Below are 20,420 nucleotides of genomic sequence, written 5' to 3' on the forward strand. Positions count from 1 at the left end.
GAGGGAGTCGAGAGCTTGGCAGAAGAGCGTGGTGGGAATCCCGTGGGATGGTGGGGGTCTGGGGAGGGCAGGGATGCTTCCAGGGAGGCAGCCTGGAGGAAATTGGGGTGGCCTAGCTGAGAAGGACAGAAGGGGAGTTTGGGGCGTCGGAGGAGGCAGAGCCCAGTGCTGGGAGGGTAAAGTTGCCCCCCACATACACACACACAAAACTCGACAAAATAACTCCTGTCCCAGACCTTAAGGGGGGAAACCTGCTGGCAGGAGTCAGAAAAGCAGCTTGTCTGGGCTGAGGCAGCAGAAAGTTTTTCAAGGAGAAGAAAGGGGAGGGTCTCATTCAGAAAAAAAAGGGAATACTACTCGGGCCTCAGAGAATGTGGCCCCAGAAAGGCCCCCTTGCAAACCAGATCTGTAGCCAAAGTAAGGGGTGGAAGAAAGAGACTGGCAAGCCTGGAATTCCCGTCCTTTTCAAAAAACCTTTTGGGCCTCAGTGCCATCTGCTTATCACTGCTCAGGAGCCCTCCAGAAGCACTTGGGTTGAGGGTCTTGGTGAAAAAAAATGTGTGCTGGGAAACCTGCCTTGGAAAATGAGGAGCGAGTTTAACATTTTGGGCAGGGCTGCTGAATTCCATCCACGGAAGCGCCTCTCGCCAACTCGGTGTCCTTCAGACATCCTGCAGGCCGGCAGCTCTGCCTCATCCGGAGACCCCTGCTTGGGAAATGGGAGTGGAGCGCTCCCCCCCCCTTTTCTTTTGGAAAAGAAAGAGGGCCTGCAGCCTCCTTCAGACGGCTGTTGTGGCCCATCCAGGCCCCTCTCCTGGCCTCCTTGGGGTCTCTGGGTGGGAAGAGGTGGGGTCTGTCCTCTCAGCAGGTGCAGATGGACCAGGGGGTCTGCCATGCACATCGTCCTGTCCCAGTCCTCCAAAGGCAAGCTGGAGGAGTGAGGGGGGTGGGTGGCGGAGCCGCCACTTCTGTGGGACCCACGCAAGCCTCACAGCAGCAAGGCCACGGGGGCACAACACCCCTTCTGGCCGCATCTTCCTGCCCCTCTTTTGCCCCAGGACAGACTGGGTAGCCTGGAGCCCGTGTGCCACTGGCTGCCAACAGGTCTGCAGAGCCAGCCTGGTCTCCTGAAAGGGGGGAGGAGAGAGAGAGTGGCTGCGTGGGTGGCTGGTCTGCCTTCCATCACTCTTGGCTGCTGGAGGCCCCCGGCTGGCAGGGATGAGAACGTGGGGGTCTTCCTTCTAGAAAAAAGGACGGACAAATCTGCCGTCTCGGGCGCCATTCGACTGCAGATCAGCGTGGAGATCAAAGGCGAGGAGAAAGTGGCTCCTTATCACGTCCAGTACACCTGCCTTCACGAGGTAGGCACGGCGGCCGGCTGAGCTCTCCTCCCCGAGAGGAGGCCCACACGGTGAACCCCCTTTGCTGAAGATGCTCCCTCCACTTTAGAGAACTCGGGCCCCTTGGCTCATTGCAACTTCAGTGAGGGAAGAAGAGCTGGCTGAGCAGCCTGGGAGGTCCTCTCAATGCGAACAAACTCCACTCTGGTGGGTTTGGCCCTTCAGCCAGTCCTGGCTTATCCTTCCCAGAAAAAGCCAAGGAAGTTGGCCACTTTTAGAGTACAGAGACGTAGCTTTACAGCTTTGCAGAAGTAGCCTCACACCCGTGGTAGGCAATAAAGGTAGAGCCTTGGTGGAGCAGTGGGCTAATGCCTCCTTAAGTAACACCAGCTGCCTGCAATTAGTGCAGGTTCGCATCCCACCAGGCTCAAGGTTGACTCAGCCTTCCATCCTTCCGAGGTAGGTAAAATGAGGACCCAGATTGTTGGGGGCAATAAGCTGACTTTGTAATAATGCCGCTTAGGGGGGGTGTGAAAGCCCTAATAAGCAGGCATATACATAGAATGAAGGCTACTGCTAAGCTTGTAAGCCGCCCTGAGTCTTCGGAGAAGGGCGGGATATAAATGGAATTAAAATAAAAAATAAATAAATAAAAATAAAGAAGGGCAGGTTCTGGCGGAGGAAGGAGAGAGAGAGATGTTCTGAAGGCACTGATGAAGGAGAGTATCGGCAGCTCAGGGTTTGAAATGAGTGCTCCTTGGTGGCCTCTGAGCTTGGTGTTTCATGACCCAAATTACGGTAGGTAACATCATCAGTTCTAACGTCAGATGTTCTTGCTTTGACTACACGTGGAGAGGCAGCTTTGCTTCTTTTAAGACTTGTGTGTTACTTTTAGAGCTAGAATTAGTTGATGCTGGGGGGCGGGGAGTGGGAAGAACGTCTCTCAAGGCTGTTTTGAAATAAGAAAAGATAAGAATTTGGAGGGTTGTTTAACAGGAGGGAAAGCTTACAATTAAAACTAATTGGAGAATGTGATTTATGACGCTTAATTAGAGGGAGGAACTGTGCTTTGATACTGTGTGGTTAGGGGAAGGGAATCCGGATTTCGGCCAAGCTATGCTCTTTTGATTAAAGAGTCCTTAAGGTAAACAATGCCTCGAGGCTCTTTGAAGAAGAATTGCATCTGTCGGAACCATGACAGCTAGTGATCACCATCCTCAGACTAGCACTGATGATGTTACCTAGTCTGGCTAATGAGAAGCCCCAAGCTCAGAGACCACCAAGGACCCCTCATGTTCTGAAGTTCAGCTGGGCAGCATCCAGCGGAGGCCAGTTTTGTGTATTGAAAGAAAGTCTGGCTGAAAACTCTCCATTGTCGTCCTTGCCCCCTCCCCCTCCCCCCATGCCTCTGTTTAATAGCCAGAGCTCAGCAGCGGATGAAACCCGCCCAGGAGCTGGACCAGCTAGGAGCTCACAGAGGTTCCAGTCAGCAGGGGTTTCATGGGGACACCCAAAAAGTAGGGGGTTAGTCAGTGGCTGGCAAAGCCACAGGAGTGGCTCTAGTGACAACCTAGAAGTGGCAGCAAACTCAGAAAGCTGAGAAGCGTAGAGGGGTAGAGAGCAGGACCCCCACCTGGGCTGGGCTGAGGGAAGGGAGGGGGGGCAACCTTTGCGTTCTCTCCAGGTATTCCTTCCAGCACCTGAATCCCCAGTGGAGGAATGTGCCAGCCTTACTGGTCTGGGTCTGCTTCTCCCCCCCTCTCCCTGCCTTGGGTGGGTCCTTTCCTGAGACCCTCTGTGGGGCGGCTGTGGGTTTCCCTTCCAGAACCTCTTCCACCACCTGACGGACGTCCAAGGAAACGGGGTGGTGAAGGTCCCCGATGCCAAAGGGGACGACGCCTGGAAGGTTTACTTTGAGGAGACCGGCCAGGAGATTGTGGACGAGTTCGCCATGCGCTACGGGATCGAGTCCATCTACCAAGCCATGACGTGAGTCCCCGGTTACACCCAGCCCTCTCCTCTCCTCTTAGACCCAGATAGGCCGCCTGCGCCAAGCGGCTTTGCCGGCCTCCGAGGGATGGGCTCAGCGTTGGTGCAGCCAAGTCAGTCCGGGGCGGGTCGAGATCCCCAAACGCTGGAGAGAGTTGTCAAAAGGTTCTTGAGCTCTGATGATGAAGGGCCCGGCTCCAGACGACCCTTTCTCCCCTCCACCCCAAAGCTGCAGGAGATGAACGGGGGCGGGGGGGAGACTCTGAGCTGCTGCTGGGTGCCAGGATTAGGGGGCAGCTTTTTCCTCCTCTTGTGGCTGCAGGATTCCCACTCAGCCGCCCGGCGGGGCCTGCAGACCCCCTTAATTCCTTGGGCTCCTCCTGCCATCCTCGAGAAGGAAGCAGCCCCCGCATTTGGGTGTTCTCCCTTCTTGGCTCCCCAGAAAGGGCCAAGAGAAGAAAGTCAGAATCCCCAACGGGGTTTCGCTAGCATTTGGGCTGGGGGGGAGGGGGAGGTTTGGTGGAAGTTAGGACAGAACAAGGTGAACCAGGGAAGGTGGTGCGTGGAAACGAATCGCCTTGCAAGATCGACCGGGAGGGAGCGTGTCCTCTCTAACAGAGCTGGCCCTTGCAAGCGAGCGAGGGCAGGACTGAGAATAGGGGCTCTCTTGGGCCACTCTGGGGTCCCCAATCCTGGGGAGGGAGGTGCTGAGCCACCTCTGCTTTTGCCTGGGCCCCTGGCAAGAGAAGGTTTTGCTCTGGGGCTCTGGGCTTGGTCTCCCCACCATTGGGAACACCTGGAAGGAAGGCCGGGGTTGGGGGGGACAGTCAGAGACGGGGCCCACGTGCCACTTTCTTGCTTTTGCACAATGTCCAAGAGGGGGTTGAATTGGAGCCGGGGGGTGGACTTTGCTGAGGGGGGTGCGTGTCTCACTCCAGAGCTTTCTTTCAGCATTGTCTGCAGCAGCAGCAGCAGAAACGGTCAGAGTTGCCGCCTGCAGGTGTCCGGTGGCCTTGGTGCTTGCTGAGTTTGGGGCGGCCTCCAATGGCTCTGTGGGTGGGGAGGGGAGGAGCAGTTAGCTATGGACGGAGAGATCCGGGAGCCATTCGAGGAAGGGCCCGGCGTTCCTGCTCCATGGCCCCGGGGCTTCCTCTGCCTGACACACACCCCATTTCCTCTGCTCTCCCCCCCCCCCCCCGCAGGCATTTCGCATGTCTTTCGTCGAAATACATGTGCCCCGGAGTGCCGGCCGTGATGAGCACCTTGCTGGCCAACATCAATGCTCACTACGCCCACACCGCAGCCTCCACCCAGGTCTCCGCCTCAGATCGCTTCTCGGCCTCAAACTTTGGGGTGAGTCTCCCCAGCCGCTTTCTGGGTCCAGCCCGCAGTTCAGCATCCACCTGGCTTTCTTTCCGTGGAGGGGAGGAACCCCTGGCTGCTTCCGCCCAGAGGGGTTGTAGAGCAGTGTGCTGTTGTAGTGCCAGAGGGGCTCTTTTAATTAGTGTGTGGGCCGGCAACGAAATGGATCCCGGTGATGTTTGAACAGCTCAGAAAGCCTGCCGCGTTGAGCAGACAAGGAAGCCACCAGCCCTTCTTTGAGACTGGGACACAGAAAATACATTTTAAGCTCTCCGGGGTTGCTCGGGCGTAGGGCAGCCCCACGCTTTTCTGAGGTTGGATTTGGCAACGTGACCTGCTGGAGGGGCAGCTGCTCCTCAAGCCAAACTCGGCCTTTCAACCTGCAGAGACACGGGCTGTGTAGGTGTGCGTTGAATTCCCCCTGGAATTGGCTGATGTTTCCATCTCGCTGGTGGCCCCCAGAGATGCAGGAAAGAGAGGCCTTCCCAAGAAATACCAGGAGAAAGCCCTTTTGACCCCTGCCCTCTTCTCTCCTGCTGCTGACAGAAAGAACGATTTGTGAAACTGCTGGACCAGCTGCACAATTCCCTCCGGATTGACCTCTCCATGTACAGGGTAGGTGCTGCACCTGGAATGTCGCGTTTCTCCGTAGGGTTTGGGCAAAGCCTGCCTGGGCCTTAATTTAATTTAATTTAATAATTTGATTTCTATACCGCCCTTCTCCCGAAGGACTCAGGGCGGTGAACAGGGCAATACACAATAAAAATCGAATACAAAAATTAAAAAGCCATTAAACATCATGCCCATAAAATCAATACATATTAAAATTAAAACTAGTTTTAAAAACCCAACCCCATCCCGTCAGACCAGGCCAGCTTGTTCAAAAAAGAATGTTTTGAGATCGCGCCGGAAGGAGCGAAGGTCGGGGGCCATCCGGAGCTCGACCGGTAAGCGGTTCCAAAGGTCTGGCGCGCCCACAGAGAACGCTCTCCCCCTGGGGGTCACCAATCGGCATTCTTTGATCGGCGGCACCCTGAGGAGGCCCTCTCTGTGGGAGCGCACTGGACGGAGGGAAGTTGACGCCGGCCGCAGGTGTTGCCGTAGGTAATCCGGACCCATGCCATGAAGGGCTTTGTAAGTCATCACTAACACCCCGTGGCCCCTCCGGCAGCGAGGGGGCATGATCCCTGGACTGGCCAGGGTGGGCCCGGAGTCGGGCACTTGGTCTCCCAGCAGCCCCCAGCCTCAATTGCACAGGGGGTAAAGTTCTGCGTGTTTCTCCAAAGTGATGGGCTTTTGATCTGGGTAAAAGAGGCAGACGGAATATTTACCTGCCTTATAGAAAGGACTCAGGATACCTAACAGGTAACCCACCTCCCCCCCCCCACTCCATCCCTCCCCTCCCCATGTCTCCTTGGTTTTATGTTTTTATGTTTCTAACTATTTGTATAAAAGTAAGCTGCCCAGAGTTATCCTGTGGTAAGATGGGCGGCCAGTAACTTTTATAAACAAATAGATTTTGAAAATAAATACATTTTATAGATAAATAAAATAAGCAAAGCAAAGCAAAATAAACAGAGTGAGGGTGGGCAACATTGGGGGCCTCTGGTCTCCTGGAGACCTTTCAGAGGCCATCCAGGAACAGCCTGAGGAAGAGCAGGGTTGAAATCCTGCAGTCTCTCTATCCAGAAAGAAACGGGGTTCAGAAGCAGACCACAACTATTCCTACGTATCGCCATCCCTCCCACCGCAGGGCCCTAAATCAAACTGGTTTTGAGGGTGGCCGGGATCCAGAGGCCCCTGGGTCTGCCTTCCAGGGGAGACTGACCAAAGGCATTCTTAACTGGATTTGGCAAGTCTGTGTAAGCAGCATCTTATTTAGTTTTTTCTTAATAAGTTGTGGGAATATTGCTTGCATTTGCGCATGCGTGCATGCGTGTGCTCTTCAGTATTTTTATTAATGACCTGGAGGAAGAGAAGGAAGGAATGCTTATCCAATTTGCAGATGACCCAGAAGACAGAAAAAATAAAATTCAAAATAGTCTTGATACCTTAATGAAATAAGCTGCAAGTAGCGCGCCGTAATGAAATTCAAGAGAGACAAGGGCTAACCTCTCGCCTGAGGGAAGAGAAGCCTGCGCTGTCAGAGAACAGGGTCACCTGGCCTAGTGACGGTTGTCGCGAAGGAGCTCCTATGCCAGGACCTGCCTGCAAAATTGGGAAATGGGATGTGGTCGGCTGCGAAATGCAGTGTGACGCAACTACAAATGAGCAAGCGCCATAAAGGGGTATTCCGCTTTGGCCAGGAGTCCCGTGTCCACTTAAAAGAACAGCCCAGAAAAAAATGGAAAAGGTCCAGGGAAAGGCAGCAAGTCTGATCAGAGGACCAGAAACTCTGCTCTCCATGGAGAGGTGGAAGGAACGGGAAGCTGAGCTTGGAGAAATGGCAGCTGAGGAGGAATATGGCCGCTGCTCACCGTTGTTTTTAAAAGACAGGCCAGAACAAGCTGCTTGTTTGTGACAAGCAGCCACAGGAGCTGAATAGCACTGTAGGGGTGTGTTGGTTATGGAAACGTGGCTTAAGGGGGGTTGGTGGTGGTGTGGCAGCCTGTGATGGAGGCATCAGCTGGAGAAACCTCAGGCGTGGGCCTCCAGGCGGCTGGAGAACGTCAGTCTTGGGGGTGGAGATCGAGAGAATCTCAGCCTCAAATTCGGCGCATGGCCTGCGCCCAGAGCCGTTGAGCCACTATGGAGGAGATCACTGATCCACTGTGCAGATCGGCCCTTCTGAGGGAATGGCAGCAGTTGGTGTTGGTGGCAAGAGTGGACCTGGCTGGCTTTGTGATGGTGGAGATGGGGACTGGTGGTGCAATGGGGGCCACAGGTAGCTGAGCGGACACCAAGAAAAATGGAGCATGGCAAGAGAGGACAGAGGTTGAGGTCGGACTGGAGTTGGTGTAGGTAGGAACTGGCTGGTTCTTCTCTTGGTGCAGGGACACCCCCTGCAGCCTACTGGCATCCATGGAGAAGGGGGTGGAAGCCCTGGCCCCACCAAAACATTGGTCCCTTGAGAGCAAGTTCCCAGTTGAGGTAGGAGGGTTTATAGGAGGTGGGTTGGGGGGCTCTGGGGCTGGCAGGAACTTCTCAGTTGTGGGAAGAGGAGGTATGACAGGATGTGGTGATCCACCATGGAGAGAGCATGTTTGGTGTTTGGTTCTAGGTCGGTCTTCCAGAACTGCTGCTTCCTCATCGACTCAATCTCAGTGCCTGACCGCTGGAACCTGCGTGGTCAACCTGAGATAAATCTCTCCTCAGGTGTGATCTTTTGAGGGACGAAAGGCCTGGCCTGGCACTAAGAGCCAGGCGTGCGCTGTGTTGAGTGTGCCCCTTTAGAAGATGTGCACACTCTTGAGTGACCCAGAGCAGAGCCTGTATTAATGACTGCAGCCTGGCCATAAGAGTGGGGAAACCCCTCTTGCAAGAGGACCTGGTGCAGGAGGGGAGGGCCAGAGGGGGCATCTTATTCTAGGCCTCTGTTGGATACCCTCACTCTCAGTTAGGCTCTGGCTGGACTGAAGCACTGGGCCTCTTCTCCCTCCGTTCCCCACCCTCACCCCATCTTTGCTAGGAAAATACGGGGAACGCCCGCTGAGAACTGCAGGCATCCCGCTGTTTGAATTCGTGGCCGGGAAAAGTGCTTAATGCTTGGATAAGAGGCTTGTTCCTTCGACCGCTTGCACCCGTAATTGGATGTAGGCGCCAGTACAGCTCGGTCCAATTAAGCCTTGTTTGCAACGATAAGCATTGAATGAGGGAGCTCTTGATTGATCTCCCCCAACAGGTTTGGTCTCAGGTAGCAAAGGGAGACAAGGCTTTTGCCACCAATAATTTTCACGCTCGCAGGGAAGGATGTTCTCTGTCTGGAAGAGCGGCTACTTTGGCTGTCTTGCTTTCTGCTCACAGGCTGCTTTGGAAGAGGCAATCCAGAGGGCTTGGTCAGCAGAGGGAACCCAGCCGCCGTTGTCAGCCCCTGGCTGGGCTTAATCCTGCCTGAAACGGATTGGATGCGATCCCACCCCCACCCCCGCCTTCCCTCTTGGCCCAGGACCAAGGGTTGGTTCCCCTGGGGCTCCTTGGTGCTGGTCTGCACCTTTGGGGGACACGGTCAGGGGTGCCTGACTTTTGGCCGGCATTGGAGGGGGGGGCAACTCAACAAATGTCTCACAAATGTTGGGGCTCAGCTATGGTCATAAGTCTTTGGACACCTATGTGCAGGTTCTTAAAATGCTGACCTGGGGGTGCTGCGAGAAAAATCTGACACCCTAAAAGCCCATAAACGACATCCTTAAAAACGAGGAGGGTGTGTGTGTGTGTGTGTGTGTGTTATTCATTAAAAAAGAATTGAAGCGCATCCAAACCGTGTGCGGAGGGATTGGAATAACGCAGTAAACGGAGCGTGTTAATAGATCGAGGGAATTAAATTGACACACAAAACAGAAGAAGCTTGTCCCAGGGAGCGAATACGGCAAGAGTCGTCGGAAGCAACGTTGGCATTTATTGAGGCAGGCAAGTAGAAAAATCAGATCGCTGGCGTTCGTTCGAGTGCCAAAATGTTTCCTGCTGAAGTTTTCCCTGTGAGACAGTCACCAAGCAGAAGAAAAGAGCTCAGGAACTCTGGTGGGGATGGAGTGACTTTTTCTGGCCTCCCCCAGACCTGAGGCAAGATTTTCACACCTTCCCCATAACTTAGGAGTGACCCAGGTATCAAAGGGGTGCATATGTGTGTGTGTGTGTGTGTGTGTGTACGTATACCAGTAGAGGAAGCGTATCTCATCACGGGAAGGTTCAAACCAGCATGGTTCCTCTCCCCCCGCCTTGTAGGTGGGAGAAGAGAGGGGCGGGGGTCTAAAGAGCAAATGCTGGACCCTCGGGCTGGTCTGCACCAGCTCCCCTCCCGTAGGGCCCCTCCCCAACCTTTTAGCCCCAGCTTCTCCTGGTATTCAGCCCCTCCTGATGCTGCAGCCGCGCTGCGCCCCCCACCCCAGGAGCAGGCTTGGTGGGTTCCTGACAGGGGTCCCCAGGCCTTGAAAATCCCCCCTGTGTTCCTGCCTACAGAACAACTTCCCCGCCAGCAGCCAGGAGCGTCTGCAGGACCTCAAGTCCACCGTGGACCTGCTGACCAGCATCACCTTTTTCCGAATGAAGGTAGGACCATTCTTTCCGAGATTCTCGGGGTCCCAGGCCTTTAGGGCTCATACTCCCCACATCACGTCCTTCGTGGACTTTGAAACCTGGGGAGGGAGAGGGATTTCCTGACTTTCGAGGGGGGGAGTCTGCCTGGGCGGAGGGGGGTCTGGTCTGCGGGAGGCCTCCCCTGCCCTCTTCCTTCTGCTCCGGCCGGGTTGCCTCTCTTAGCCCTCCCAGCTCCTGCCACCCCAGTCGGTCACGCAAGGCAGGGCAAAGCCGAGACCTGAAAGGGGGCAGGAAAGAGATAGCCCCCTGTTTCCCCCCCACACACATACACACACTGATGTGGGTCTGCTGTGTGCTTCCCCACCCCCTTCCAGAATTCAGAGGCTGCCCTGGCCACCCCAGCCAGTCAGCCGCCTCTGCTGTGCCCCATACATGGCGGAGCGTGAAGCACTCCGACCTAAGGGATCCCGTGTTCCTCCTCACCCATCCCTCTTAAGCAGCCGTGATCTCAATCCTGGTGCTTTTTGAAGGACGGGAGATGATGGTTCTTTCTTGAGTCTTCTTCGCCTCTCTTCCTGCACAGAAACGCCCCTAATCCCAGTGCAGCCTCGGCTGCTTTTCTGCTTGTGGAGAGAGACCCCCCATTTCAATTCCCTCCAGCTCTGAGATGTGATCCCCTCCCCCCCTCCTCCCACCCCTTTTCTATCCATGAAAGAAAGGAAGAAATCCTGCCCGGCGGAGAACTTAGCCTAATCCTCTCTCTCCCCGTCTCCCTGGACTTTCCTTCGCGTCCAGCAACAAGAACTCTGCAAATCCAGCAAGAAATCCCTCCCTCTTTTGCCATGGTCAGCCTGCTGCCGCATCTATTCCCTGGCAGTCGGGCGACGAGCTTTGACCCCACCCCACCCCATGCTGGCAGGCTGCCAAACACTGGCCTGCCAATTAGTTGAACTCTGGCAGGGAGGGGGCACCTCAGGGGGGGGGAGGCAGGAGGAGAGCCAGGAACAAGGCAGCTCGTCTTAGGCAGAGGAGGAGGAGGAGACGCTGCCTCTCCCCAGCAGAGGCGGCTGATTGGGCGTGAAATTTGTGTTTGTCTCTTTTCAATTAATAGGAAGCCTGTGAAATGATTTCTGACAAGCCAAACTATTCACATACCGCTGTCAGGAAGGGGCACCGAGCCTTGTTTGCTCCTGGAACATTCCCTTTCCCCCCCCCACTCCAAGCTGTCAAGTTGGCTTTGTAGAGCAGGCATCTGGATATATTTAAGGCAACCCCTGTGGCCCTCTTCAGCTTCTGCTTCCTGAAGATCACCCCTGGAAGGGCTGAAAAGTCCCCCCCCCCGTGGACTCGGTCCAAAGAGGCTGTCTGGCAGAGCCTCGCCGGGTCATTCCACTTGCGGACAGCAGGCCGAGGACTTTCCCATCCCAAAGAGGAAGGGAGGATGGGAACTGGCAGTGAGGTGGAGGGTTATTCTGCGTCCACATTGCCTCTTGAGACAGCACCCCACGCCCTGGTGTCCTCGGGGTGGGGGGTGGGCTTGTACTAGAAGACCTCCAAGCCTCTTCAACCCCACGACTCCTCTTATGATATTATAACCCATTTGGAGGGGGGGGGGTCTCCTCTCCAGGGTGGAGAAGACTCTTTTAGGATGTAACAATGGGCCTTCTGGAGCTTGAAGGCGCCTAGAATGGAACCCTGCCCCTGTGTGGCAGAGGAACATGGTGGTGGGAGAGGGCCCCTCCCTGCAAGACGCTTCTGGACCAAAGTCCTGCAAGGATCAAGTCTTGAGGCAGCCCCTGGGAGGAACTCCTTTCGGCCTCTCCTGGTCCAGACTTTGCATCCAGATGTGGCTCTCGGCTCCCTCGAGAGGTGCTTCCACGGGGGCCCAAGGGGGAACGTGGTGCCCTGAGCAGCAGGGCTGCCCCGAGAAGAGAGGAGAGAGAGTTCAGAATGGAAATGAGAGGCCAGACCCTCCTCAGGGCTTCTCCTACTCACCTCCTTTCCCGCCATCTCCCCAGGTCCAGGAGCTGCAGAGCCCCCCGCGCGCCAGTCAGGTGGTCAAGGGCTGCGTCAAGGCCTGCCTCAACTCCACCTACGAGTACATCTTCAACAACTGCCACGAGTTGTACAGCCAAGAGTATCAGGTGGACCCAGTACGTAAGCGTGTGCGTGTGTGTGTGCATGTTGGGGCAGACAGGTGAGCCAGGCTGTCTTGAGAGGAAGAGAGTCTAACCCCCCCCCCCAAATCCCTGAGGTAGGAAAGGGACCCTTTTGGTGGCAGTATTAAAAGAAGGACAGTTTCTGAGTCCTGGTGGCGCAGAGGTTAGGATGCAGGACTGCAGGCTGACTCTGCGTTCCCACTGCCAGCAGTTCGATCCTGACCAGCTCAAAGTTGACCCCCACCTTCCATCTTTCCGAGGTTGGTAAAATGAGGACCCAGATTGTTGGGGCCTATATAGGCTGACTCTGACTCTGTAAACCGCTTGGAGAGGGATGTAAAGCAGTGTGAAGCGGCATATAAGTCTAAGGGCTACTGTTATTGCTATTGCTTTCTATCTTTCTCTTTTTCTCCTCTCTCTCTCTCTCTCTCTCTCTCTCTCTCTCTCTCTCTCTCTCTCTCCCTCCCTCCCTCCCTCCCTCCCTCCCTCCCTCCCTCCCTCCCTCTCTAAGATCCATGGGGGGGCAATGTTTAGAATACAGTATTACAGGCAAACTGCTCACAGAATTCAGTCGTGACCGGCTTGAGGTTGACTCAGCCTTCCATCCTCTATGAAGCGGTATATGTGTCCAAGTGCCATTGCTGTTCTCATTAATCCTAGCATAGTAAGGCTGACCCTCAAAAAGCAAAGGGAGAATCTAGCCAAGAAGGGATTCTCCTGAATAAAGGGTCCTAAACGAGGGGCTGGGGAGGGGGTTGCTTCCTTCTGCAGCAGAGCACCTTCTCTGCCCAAACAGCCTCTGCAGGTCTCCTCACAGCCCCCACTGGGGAGGGGGGGGAGGGTACGTGTGTGGGTGTGTGAATTTGGGGCTTTTCCCAGGGTAGGAGAAAAGGGGTGCCCTCGTCTGAGGAGTGCCCGTGGTCTCCCCTAGAACAAAGCGCAGGAGGTGCCTCCCGAGGAGCAGGGTCCCAGCGTCAAGAACCTGGACTTCTGGCCCAAACTCATCACCTTGATCGTCTCCATCGTGGAGGAGGACAAGAACTCCTACGCCCCCGTCCTCAACCAGTAAGGGAAGCTCTCCTCGGCACAAAAACAGCCGGCCGGAGCTCTGCTGTCCCTCTGTCCGTGGTGTCCTTCCGCAGGACGTGTCTATATTGTCCGTCTGTGTCTGTCTGTCCGTCTGTGGAACAGTAACTGTGTAGTTGAGATGGCGGCTTCCGGTTAGCGCCCAGGAGAGGGGTGAGAGCTGTTCCTCGGTCCGGTGCCCCTTCCCCCCCCTGCATGCCAAGGCCGGAGGCCCCAGGGCTGGGGGCTGCATGTGCTCGCTGCAGTGGGGATGCAGGGGCACAAGGGAAGCAGGCGGCCCCGGAGCGGTTCTGAAGTGGGCCTGTGCTGAGGGGCAGCTCCTGGGCGGTGGGCGCAGCAGCAACGCTGGCAGCCTTTGGCCTGTTAGGGAAGACGTCGTGCACCCAGGCGCACGGGACCCGAAAGCCTCCACCGCCTCAGGGACACCCTGAGCCCTTCTCTGGAGGACATCCGGCTCGGTTCTCTCTGGGCAGGCAGCAGCCCTGCAGTGGGAGGAGTTCCTCCTTGGCAAGGGGAGGGCCAGGACATTCCCCCCCCCTCCCCGGAGCAAGGGGCATCCCTTGAACGCCTCCTCCCACTCCTTGATGCAGGTTTCCCCAAGAACTTGCAGTGGGCAAGATAAGCGCGGAGGTCATGTGGAATCTTTTCGCTCAGGATATGAAATACGCCATGGAAGGTGAGTCCTTGGGCCACTGGCAGCAAGGCCACGTTTTGTGGAGAGCTCCCGTGGCCCTTGCCCAGTGCTGGTGATGAAAGAGTTAAGGGTATCTGCGTATTAAGGCCGTTCAAGTAATGAGGGGGAGCATTTGGTCTAAGGGAACATGGGAATGATGTCGGGATGGGTGAACCTCAACTGATGACCAGTCTCCTAGTGGCCATTCAGAGTTACAAGCTACCTGAAAAGGGGGACTTTCCCAAGTTGCCACACCTTGCCCTCTTTGTGACCAAACTTTGAGCACTCAGCAGCCCAGCCACATTCACGGCCATTTGCTGTGTCCCACAGTCCCGTGACCGCTTTTTTACAATGGATTTTCCGCAAAAACAGCACACGCTTCCAGTTTTCAGCAAAACTGCACCATAATGAGCCGTGGGTTGCTTAACAGTCATGGTGTTTGCTCTCACAACCACAGTATTCGCACTGATGACGACGGTATTCGCTTAATAACCGTCGCAAAAGTCATAAAATCAAGTCGCTTTTTTTTTTAATGTGTGTTGCAACTTATGACCCTAATGGGCAGGCTCTGCTGAGTCTTAAAACTCAAGGACCTGAACGCTGGACCTTATTCTAACAAAATGAAATTCATTGTAGAGAAAAGTAAGGTTTTACACCGGCATAAAAAACAAAAACAAATGTACAGGTACAGATTAGGTGAAACCTGGCTCAATACCAGTAACTGAGAGAGAGAGCTTGGAGATTTAGTGGACAGTCAACTATGAATGAGAGCCGTGTGCGGTAGCCGCCAAAAAAGCCATTGCGATCCTATGCTGCCTTAACAGAGCCAGCATAGAATCAAAATCACGTGAAGTATTAGTACCACTTTATAAAGCTTTAGTTAAGACCAAACCTGGACTACTGCATCCATTATTGGTCGCCTCGATATAAAAAAGATGTTGAGACTCCGGAAAGAGTGCAGAGAAGAGCAACAAATGCGATTAGGAGACTGGAGGCTAAAACATACTGTACGAAGAACAGTTCCAGGAATTGGGTTTGGCCAATCTAGTGAAAAGAAGGACTAGGCGCAGAGGGGTAAGCAACCTTGGCTTTTTTTTTTTATGACTCGTGGACTTCAACTCCTAGAATTCCTGAGCCAGCCATGCTGAGGGGAAAGGGAGAGGTTTCCAAGCTGAGCCATGCCGGCTCAGGAATTCTGGGAGTTGAAGTCCACAAGTCATATAAAAGAGCCAAGGTGGCCTACCCTAGGAGCTAACAGGATAGCAGTCTTCCAGTATCTGAGGGGCTGCCACAAAGAAGAAGGTGTCAACTTCTTTTCAAAAGTACCTGAAGGCAGGACAAGAAGCAACGGAAACTAATCAAGGAGAGAAATAATCTAGAACTAAGGAGATAATTTCCTAACAGTGAGAACCATCGACCAATGCTCATCACTGGAGGCTTTCAAAGAAGAGACTGGGCAGCCGCTTGTCTGAAACGGTACAGGGTCTCCTGCTCGAGCAGGGGGTAGACTAGAAGATCTCCAAGGTCCCTTCCAGCTCTGTGATTCCGTGCTGTATAAACCTTGGGGATCAGTCGTATCCCTATCGGTTGCTGCTCAGTTGTCAGGCTCCAAAAACCGGGATAGACCCATTGAGATTCTTCTAAGCAGATTCCTTTATTGATGCCCCGCCCTCCCATGCAGGTACCATATTTTCCAGCGTATAAGACGACTGGGCGTATAAGACGACCCCCCAACTTTTGAGATGATTTTCAAGATTTTTCGTTTTAATACGCCGGAAAATCAGCGAGCCCGGGAAGGCACGCCCTCCCCTCTCACTGTGGAGGAAGCAGGGCAGGCTGGCGTCTGGCGGGAGCCGGCAGGGCAGTCCTGCGCACGCGCAGCCGGGGAGTGCGCGCGTGTGCAGGACTGCCCTGCTGGCTCCCGCCCGACACTCTTCCCTCTTCGGGCGGGAGTCGGCAGGGCAGTCCTGCACACGCGCACACTCCCCGGCTGCGCGTGCGCAGGACTGCCCTGCCGGCTTCCGCCAGACGCCAGCCTGCCCTGCTTCCTCCACAGTAAGAGGGGAGGGCGTGCCTTCCCGGGCTCGCTGATTTTCCGGCGTACTGGGCATATAAGACGACCCCCCAACTTTTGAGATGATTTTCATGGGTTAAAAAGTCGTCTTATACACCGGAAAATACAGTAGTCCTCAGTTATGAGTGGGGAGGTGATCACATGACCCCGGGACAGTACAACCACCATAAATATGAACCTGTTGTCAAGTATCCAAATTTTAATCACGAGGCCACAGGGATGCTGCAACGGTTGTGGAAAGAACGGTCACTTTTCAGTGTTGTTGTAACTTTGAACGGTCACTAAACCAATCCTGGTAAGTCGAGGATTGTCTGTAATGGAGGCAAACCGATGTCGGTTTCAGATTTCGCCCATCTTGGGGCTGCCGGTGATGGGGGAAGCGGCTTCAGATGGCTGCCTCCTGGGGACTGGAGAGGGGTGGGCTGGAAGTGGTGCTGCCAGACAGGTGGGGGTTGCCCCCCCGAAGAACACAACTCTCTTCATCTCTGGACTTGCCAGACCGCAGAAAGGGAGGCCCTGTTTTCTCCCCTTCTCCCCCCCCCACCGTCTGGAATGGCCAGGAACTATTCAGAGTTTGGGGTCCTGCACTGGACCTTCTGCTTGGCAGCTCTCTGGAAAAATGCCGTGGCAGTGCCCGTTGCCCCCTGACTGCCTGGTCACTCTCTGCCCTCCCTCTCCCCACCCCCTTTCCTCCAGAGCACGAGAAGCAGCGGCTGTGCAGGAGCGCCGACTACATGAATCTGCACTTCAAGGTGAAGTGGCTTTATAACGAATACCTCTGCAGCCTGCCAGCCTTTTCGGGGACGGTGCCCGAGTACCCAGCGTGAGTTGCTTCCCACCCCTCCCCAACTCTTCTCCCTCCCTCCTGGGACACTTTTGCGGCTTTTTCCCAGGGGGAGGAGGCCATCCCTTGCCTGGGTCAGGAGGTTTGGGGAGACTGGCGAGCTGGGGCTCCCTTGGGGAGGGGTTGCAGGAGGAGAACTGCCTTCAGGCCAGATGGAGGAGCCGAAGAAGCGGCACGTGGGCTGCACGGGCTCCCTCTTGCCCAGAATGAGCAGGAGGGCAGCAGCCAGAAACACTTCTGGGGACCCCTTTGGGTGGCTGGCTGAGAATTCAGGGCTCTCCGGACACCTTCGTGCCGGTTATCAGCATTAAGGCTCTTTGGAAGAAGCCCTCTTTCTCTCCAGACCCTGCCCTGCGTCTCCTTCCCCGGGCTGGTTTTCCTCAGCAGCTGCTTGGGGGTCTCTGGCCTGCACCCCAGCACCGTTCGTAGATCTGAGTACGAAGATTGTTTCAGTTGTGCTTGTGAGAATAGCAAAATAACGGCGTAGCCCTCGTCTTGGGCATATGCTGCTCGTCCACCCTTGTGTCAAGCCAGGAGTGTGTTGCAGTGCCCAGAACTTGGGACAAGGCATTTGGCTTGGATCTGTCACTGAACTGCTTGGCCTCGGCTGCAGGGCAATGTGGACCGTTGGCCAAGCTGCCCCCTGCACACTGAAAGGGGTCCCAGCATTAAGCATGGCCAGCTATGCTCATTGGTGAGGCCGCTGTCGGGTGGGCTAAGGATTGGGCCCTAGATGGGTCTCAGGGCCCCTCGGCTCTCCTGGGACCCTCCCTCTCGCCTGCGCCCTGCCTCTTAACTGAGTGCCTGTCGGATGCCAAGGCACAGGCACCGCTCCATTTTGCAGCTCCATCTGATATTGGGGTTAAGCACCAGAGGGCAGGACAAGAAACAATGGTTGGAAACTGATCAAAGAGAGAAGCAGCCTGGGATTAAGGAGAAAGTTCCTAATAGTGAGGACAATTAACCAGCGGAACAGCTTTGCCTTCAGAAATCATGGGCGCTTCATCACTGGAGGTTTTTAAGAGGAGGCTGTTCTGTACCAGCCTGCTACCGGCCCTGCAGAAAAGGCAGGGACAACCCCTTTACAAATGGCAAGAGGCTGGAATTAAGCCTGCCAAATTTATTAAGATAAAACAGAGCAAAACAAGACACCAACCATGAAACAGGAGCTATGAAACAGGAACTATTCAAGCGGTTGCCTTCAGCAAACCAGCCCTCCCACGCATTCCCCTTTTATACAGTTCAGGGCGTGGCTTCTCTCTGCCTCCTTCCGAGGTGCCCCATTGCCTTCCTCTGTTTACTCCTGATTGACTGCCTCCTGCGTCGGGCATCCTTGAACAGGGCCAGCTGTGGGTCATCTTCATCCACGTTGTCAGGCTCACACAGCTGGGTCTGCGTAGTGACCAGATGAAAGGGGCCTGGCTGGGGGCTCTCATCAAGCTGTCCAATCCCCTCAGCAAGCTCTTCAACACCCCCCTCCTCCTCCTCCTCTGAATCGTCGGACCCAACTGCTGAACCCACAGGCTGACCCTGAATCACAACAGAGGCTATAGACAGTCACTTGTCTGAGATGGTATAGATTCTCCTGATTGAGCGGCGGGCTGGACTAGAAGACCTCCAAGGTCCCTTCCAGCTTCTGTTATTCTATTCTGTTCTGTTCTGTTCTTTGCTGCTTCTGTCCCTCTGAATGGGAGGAAAAGCCCATCACAATCTGAGCATCCGTTTATCTTGCTCCCCCTCCTGGGGGGGCACCGACTGGTCAAAAGATGAGCATCCAGGTCAGAGCAGGCGGGCAGAGGCCAGACTTCAGAGAGGCCTCCCCTTGCAACAGGGCTCCGGGCACAGCTGCCTGCCTGGCTGAGCACGCCTCCCTTCCAGCGCCTTGTTTCAAGACTGTTTTTTTTGGGGGGGAAGGGGGGGCTTTTTTCTATCTAGGTGCCCAGCCAGCAAGCTGCTGTCTTATGCTTCTCAGGAACAGCAGTTTTCCAAGCCGCCATAGACCGCGTATGCCTTCCTCGGTTTCGGGCCCCAGAAGCGCTTCTCCGTTCCAACACAAGCCCAGGAGAGAAGGGTTATTTCAGGCTGCCGGAGTAGTGTCTCTCACCTCCTTCTTCATCACCTTTGCACGTTTAAGCAGCCCATAATTAGCACCAGGAGTATAAACTCTGCCGCTGCTGCGGGCCCAGTGCAGTCGTCAGGTGTCGGGAGATGTCTGGGTCTGGGTTGGCTCCTTCCTTGTTGGCAAGCAGTTTGTTTGGGTGGCACTGAAAGACCGCCGGTGGCTCTGCGCCACTCCGGGGGGGGGAGGTGGGAGGGGGCCAAGAGACGTTGGGGCTGCTCTCCTCTCTCCGTCCTCCCAGCTGTCCTCTGGGAGGGGCAGGGAGGGAGAAGCAGGTGGGGGGGAAGGCCAAGGGGGATGAGTGGGAAGGAGGGGTGGCAGTTGGGCTTTGAGGGGAGCTGGGGGGGCAGGATGGAGGGGGGGACTGCTGCGGCTATCCCTAGCCAAGCTATCTGACCCCAGCACTAATCCAACACGCACACCCCCATTTTCCAACTTCACTTAATTATGTTCCTGCCTCAGTTGACGATTCTTTTTAAAAACAGCCTGTTGTACCTTTCCCTAGGGATAAAACGTGTCCCTTGTCTAAAGCCATCCTGCATAATTGAGGCCTGCGTGTGTGAACCTGTCGGCGCGGGCATGAAAGAGGGCGCCTGGCAGAGACCGGGCATTGCCTCTGAGCCAGGGCTCCAGCGTGGAGACGCAGACCCTGCTCTCAGCTCCCTCGGCTCTTCTCCCGCTGTGAGAGGAAAGGGGGGGGGAACAGAGATCTGCTTTATTTTCCTCCTCCCACTACCTTGGGGGGTGGGATTTTTACGTCCCCCCCAATTCAAGGCCTGATCCTGCGTAGCCCCTGTTGGCAGGCTGGATCTTGGGCATCTCCATTAAAAGGGCCCCAGCCTCATCTGCCGGGGGGGGGGGGGATATCTTCCTGTGCCCCAGGGAATGCATGGGAAAGCCAGCTCCTCCCACTGGTGGCTGCTGCCCAGCCATTGCTTGCCACCCCCCACCCCCGCCACCAGCCTGGCACTTGGCCCTTTCCGCTCTTCCGCTCTTGACCGGGATCCAGTGGACAGCGACCCCTGGCAGGCACGAAGCTCTGGGAGGGAGGGAAGGGATTTTATCTTGTTTACAGGAAGTCCTTGACTTACGACTTACTGAGCCCAAAGTCATGAATAGTGACCGTGTAAATATTTTTTACTGTGAAAAAAAATTGTTTTTACATACTCTTTTGTAGTAAAACCGTCACAAATCACGGTCACTTGACTGCGGGTCACTGCAGGGGTCCGTAAACCCGGGGCTCTTGCTGAGTGGCCAGGATGCGGTCACATGACCAGGGGAGTGGATGTCATAACTTTGAATCTTGAGTTGGAAGCCCAATTTCCAGGGCCTTGTCGCAGCTTCAAACGGTTGCTAAGCGAGCGGTCATAAGTGAAAGACCGACCGTGCTTAGCCCAGGAGCTGTCAAAGGAAACTTTTCAGAAAGGCAGCCTCCATTCCATTTCCCTGCCTGCAAACAGCCAAGCCGAGGGACCAGATAGGCGAGTGGGGCCGGGAGTCACCCCACCTGTGGGTTCCCTGGGCTTTTCGGAAGGGGGAGGTGTCGCTTCAGGCTGGCTTCACACAAGGGAGGCCAGAAAG

General features: G+C 55.3%; 1 protein-coding gene across 1 annotated transcript in view; it reads left to right on the plus strand.

Moving 5' to 3' along the window:
• UNC13B (unc-13 homolog B) overlaps window positions 1–20,420 on the plus strand; it is a 163,124-nt gene that overhangs the window by 126,430 nt on the left and 16,274 nt on the right. The window contains 9 exon segments of the mRNA XM_081321727.1: window positions 1,246–1,361; window positions 3,166–3,329; window positions 4,532–4,682; window positions 5,238–5,306; window positions 9,807–9,896; window positions 11,903–12,037; window positions 12,975–13,108; window positions 13,720–13,805; window positions 16,573–16,699. Coding sequence (XP_081177853.1) covers window positions 1,246–1,361; window positions 3,166–3,329; window positions 4,532–4,682; window positions 5,238–5,306; window positions 9,807–9,896; window positions 11,903–12,037; window positions 12,975–13,108; window positions 13,720–13,805; window positions 16,573–16,699 — 1,072 coding nt within the window.

The sequence above is a fragment of the Vipera berus genome (assembly GCF_964194415.1).
Source record: "Vipera berus genome assembly, chromosome: 2".
NCBI classification, from domain to species: domain Eukaryota; kingdom Metazoa; phylum Chordata; class Lepidosauria; order Squamata; family Viperidae; genus Vipera; species Vipera berus.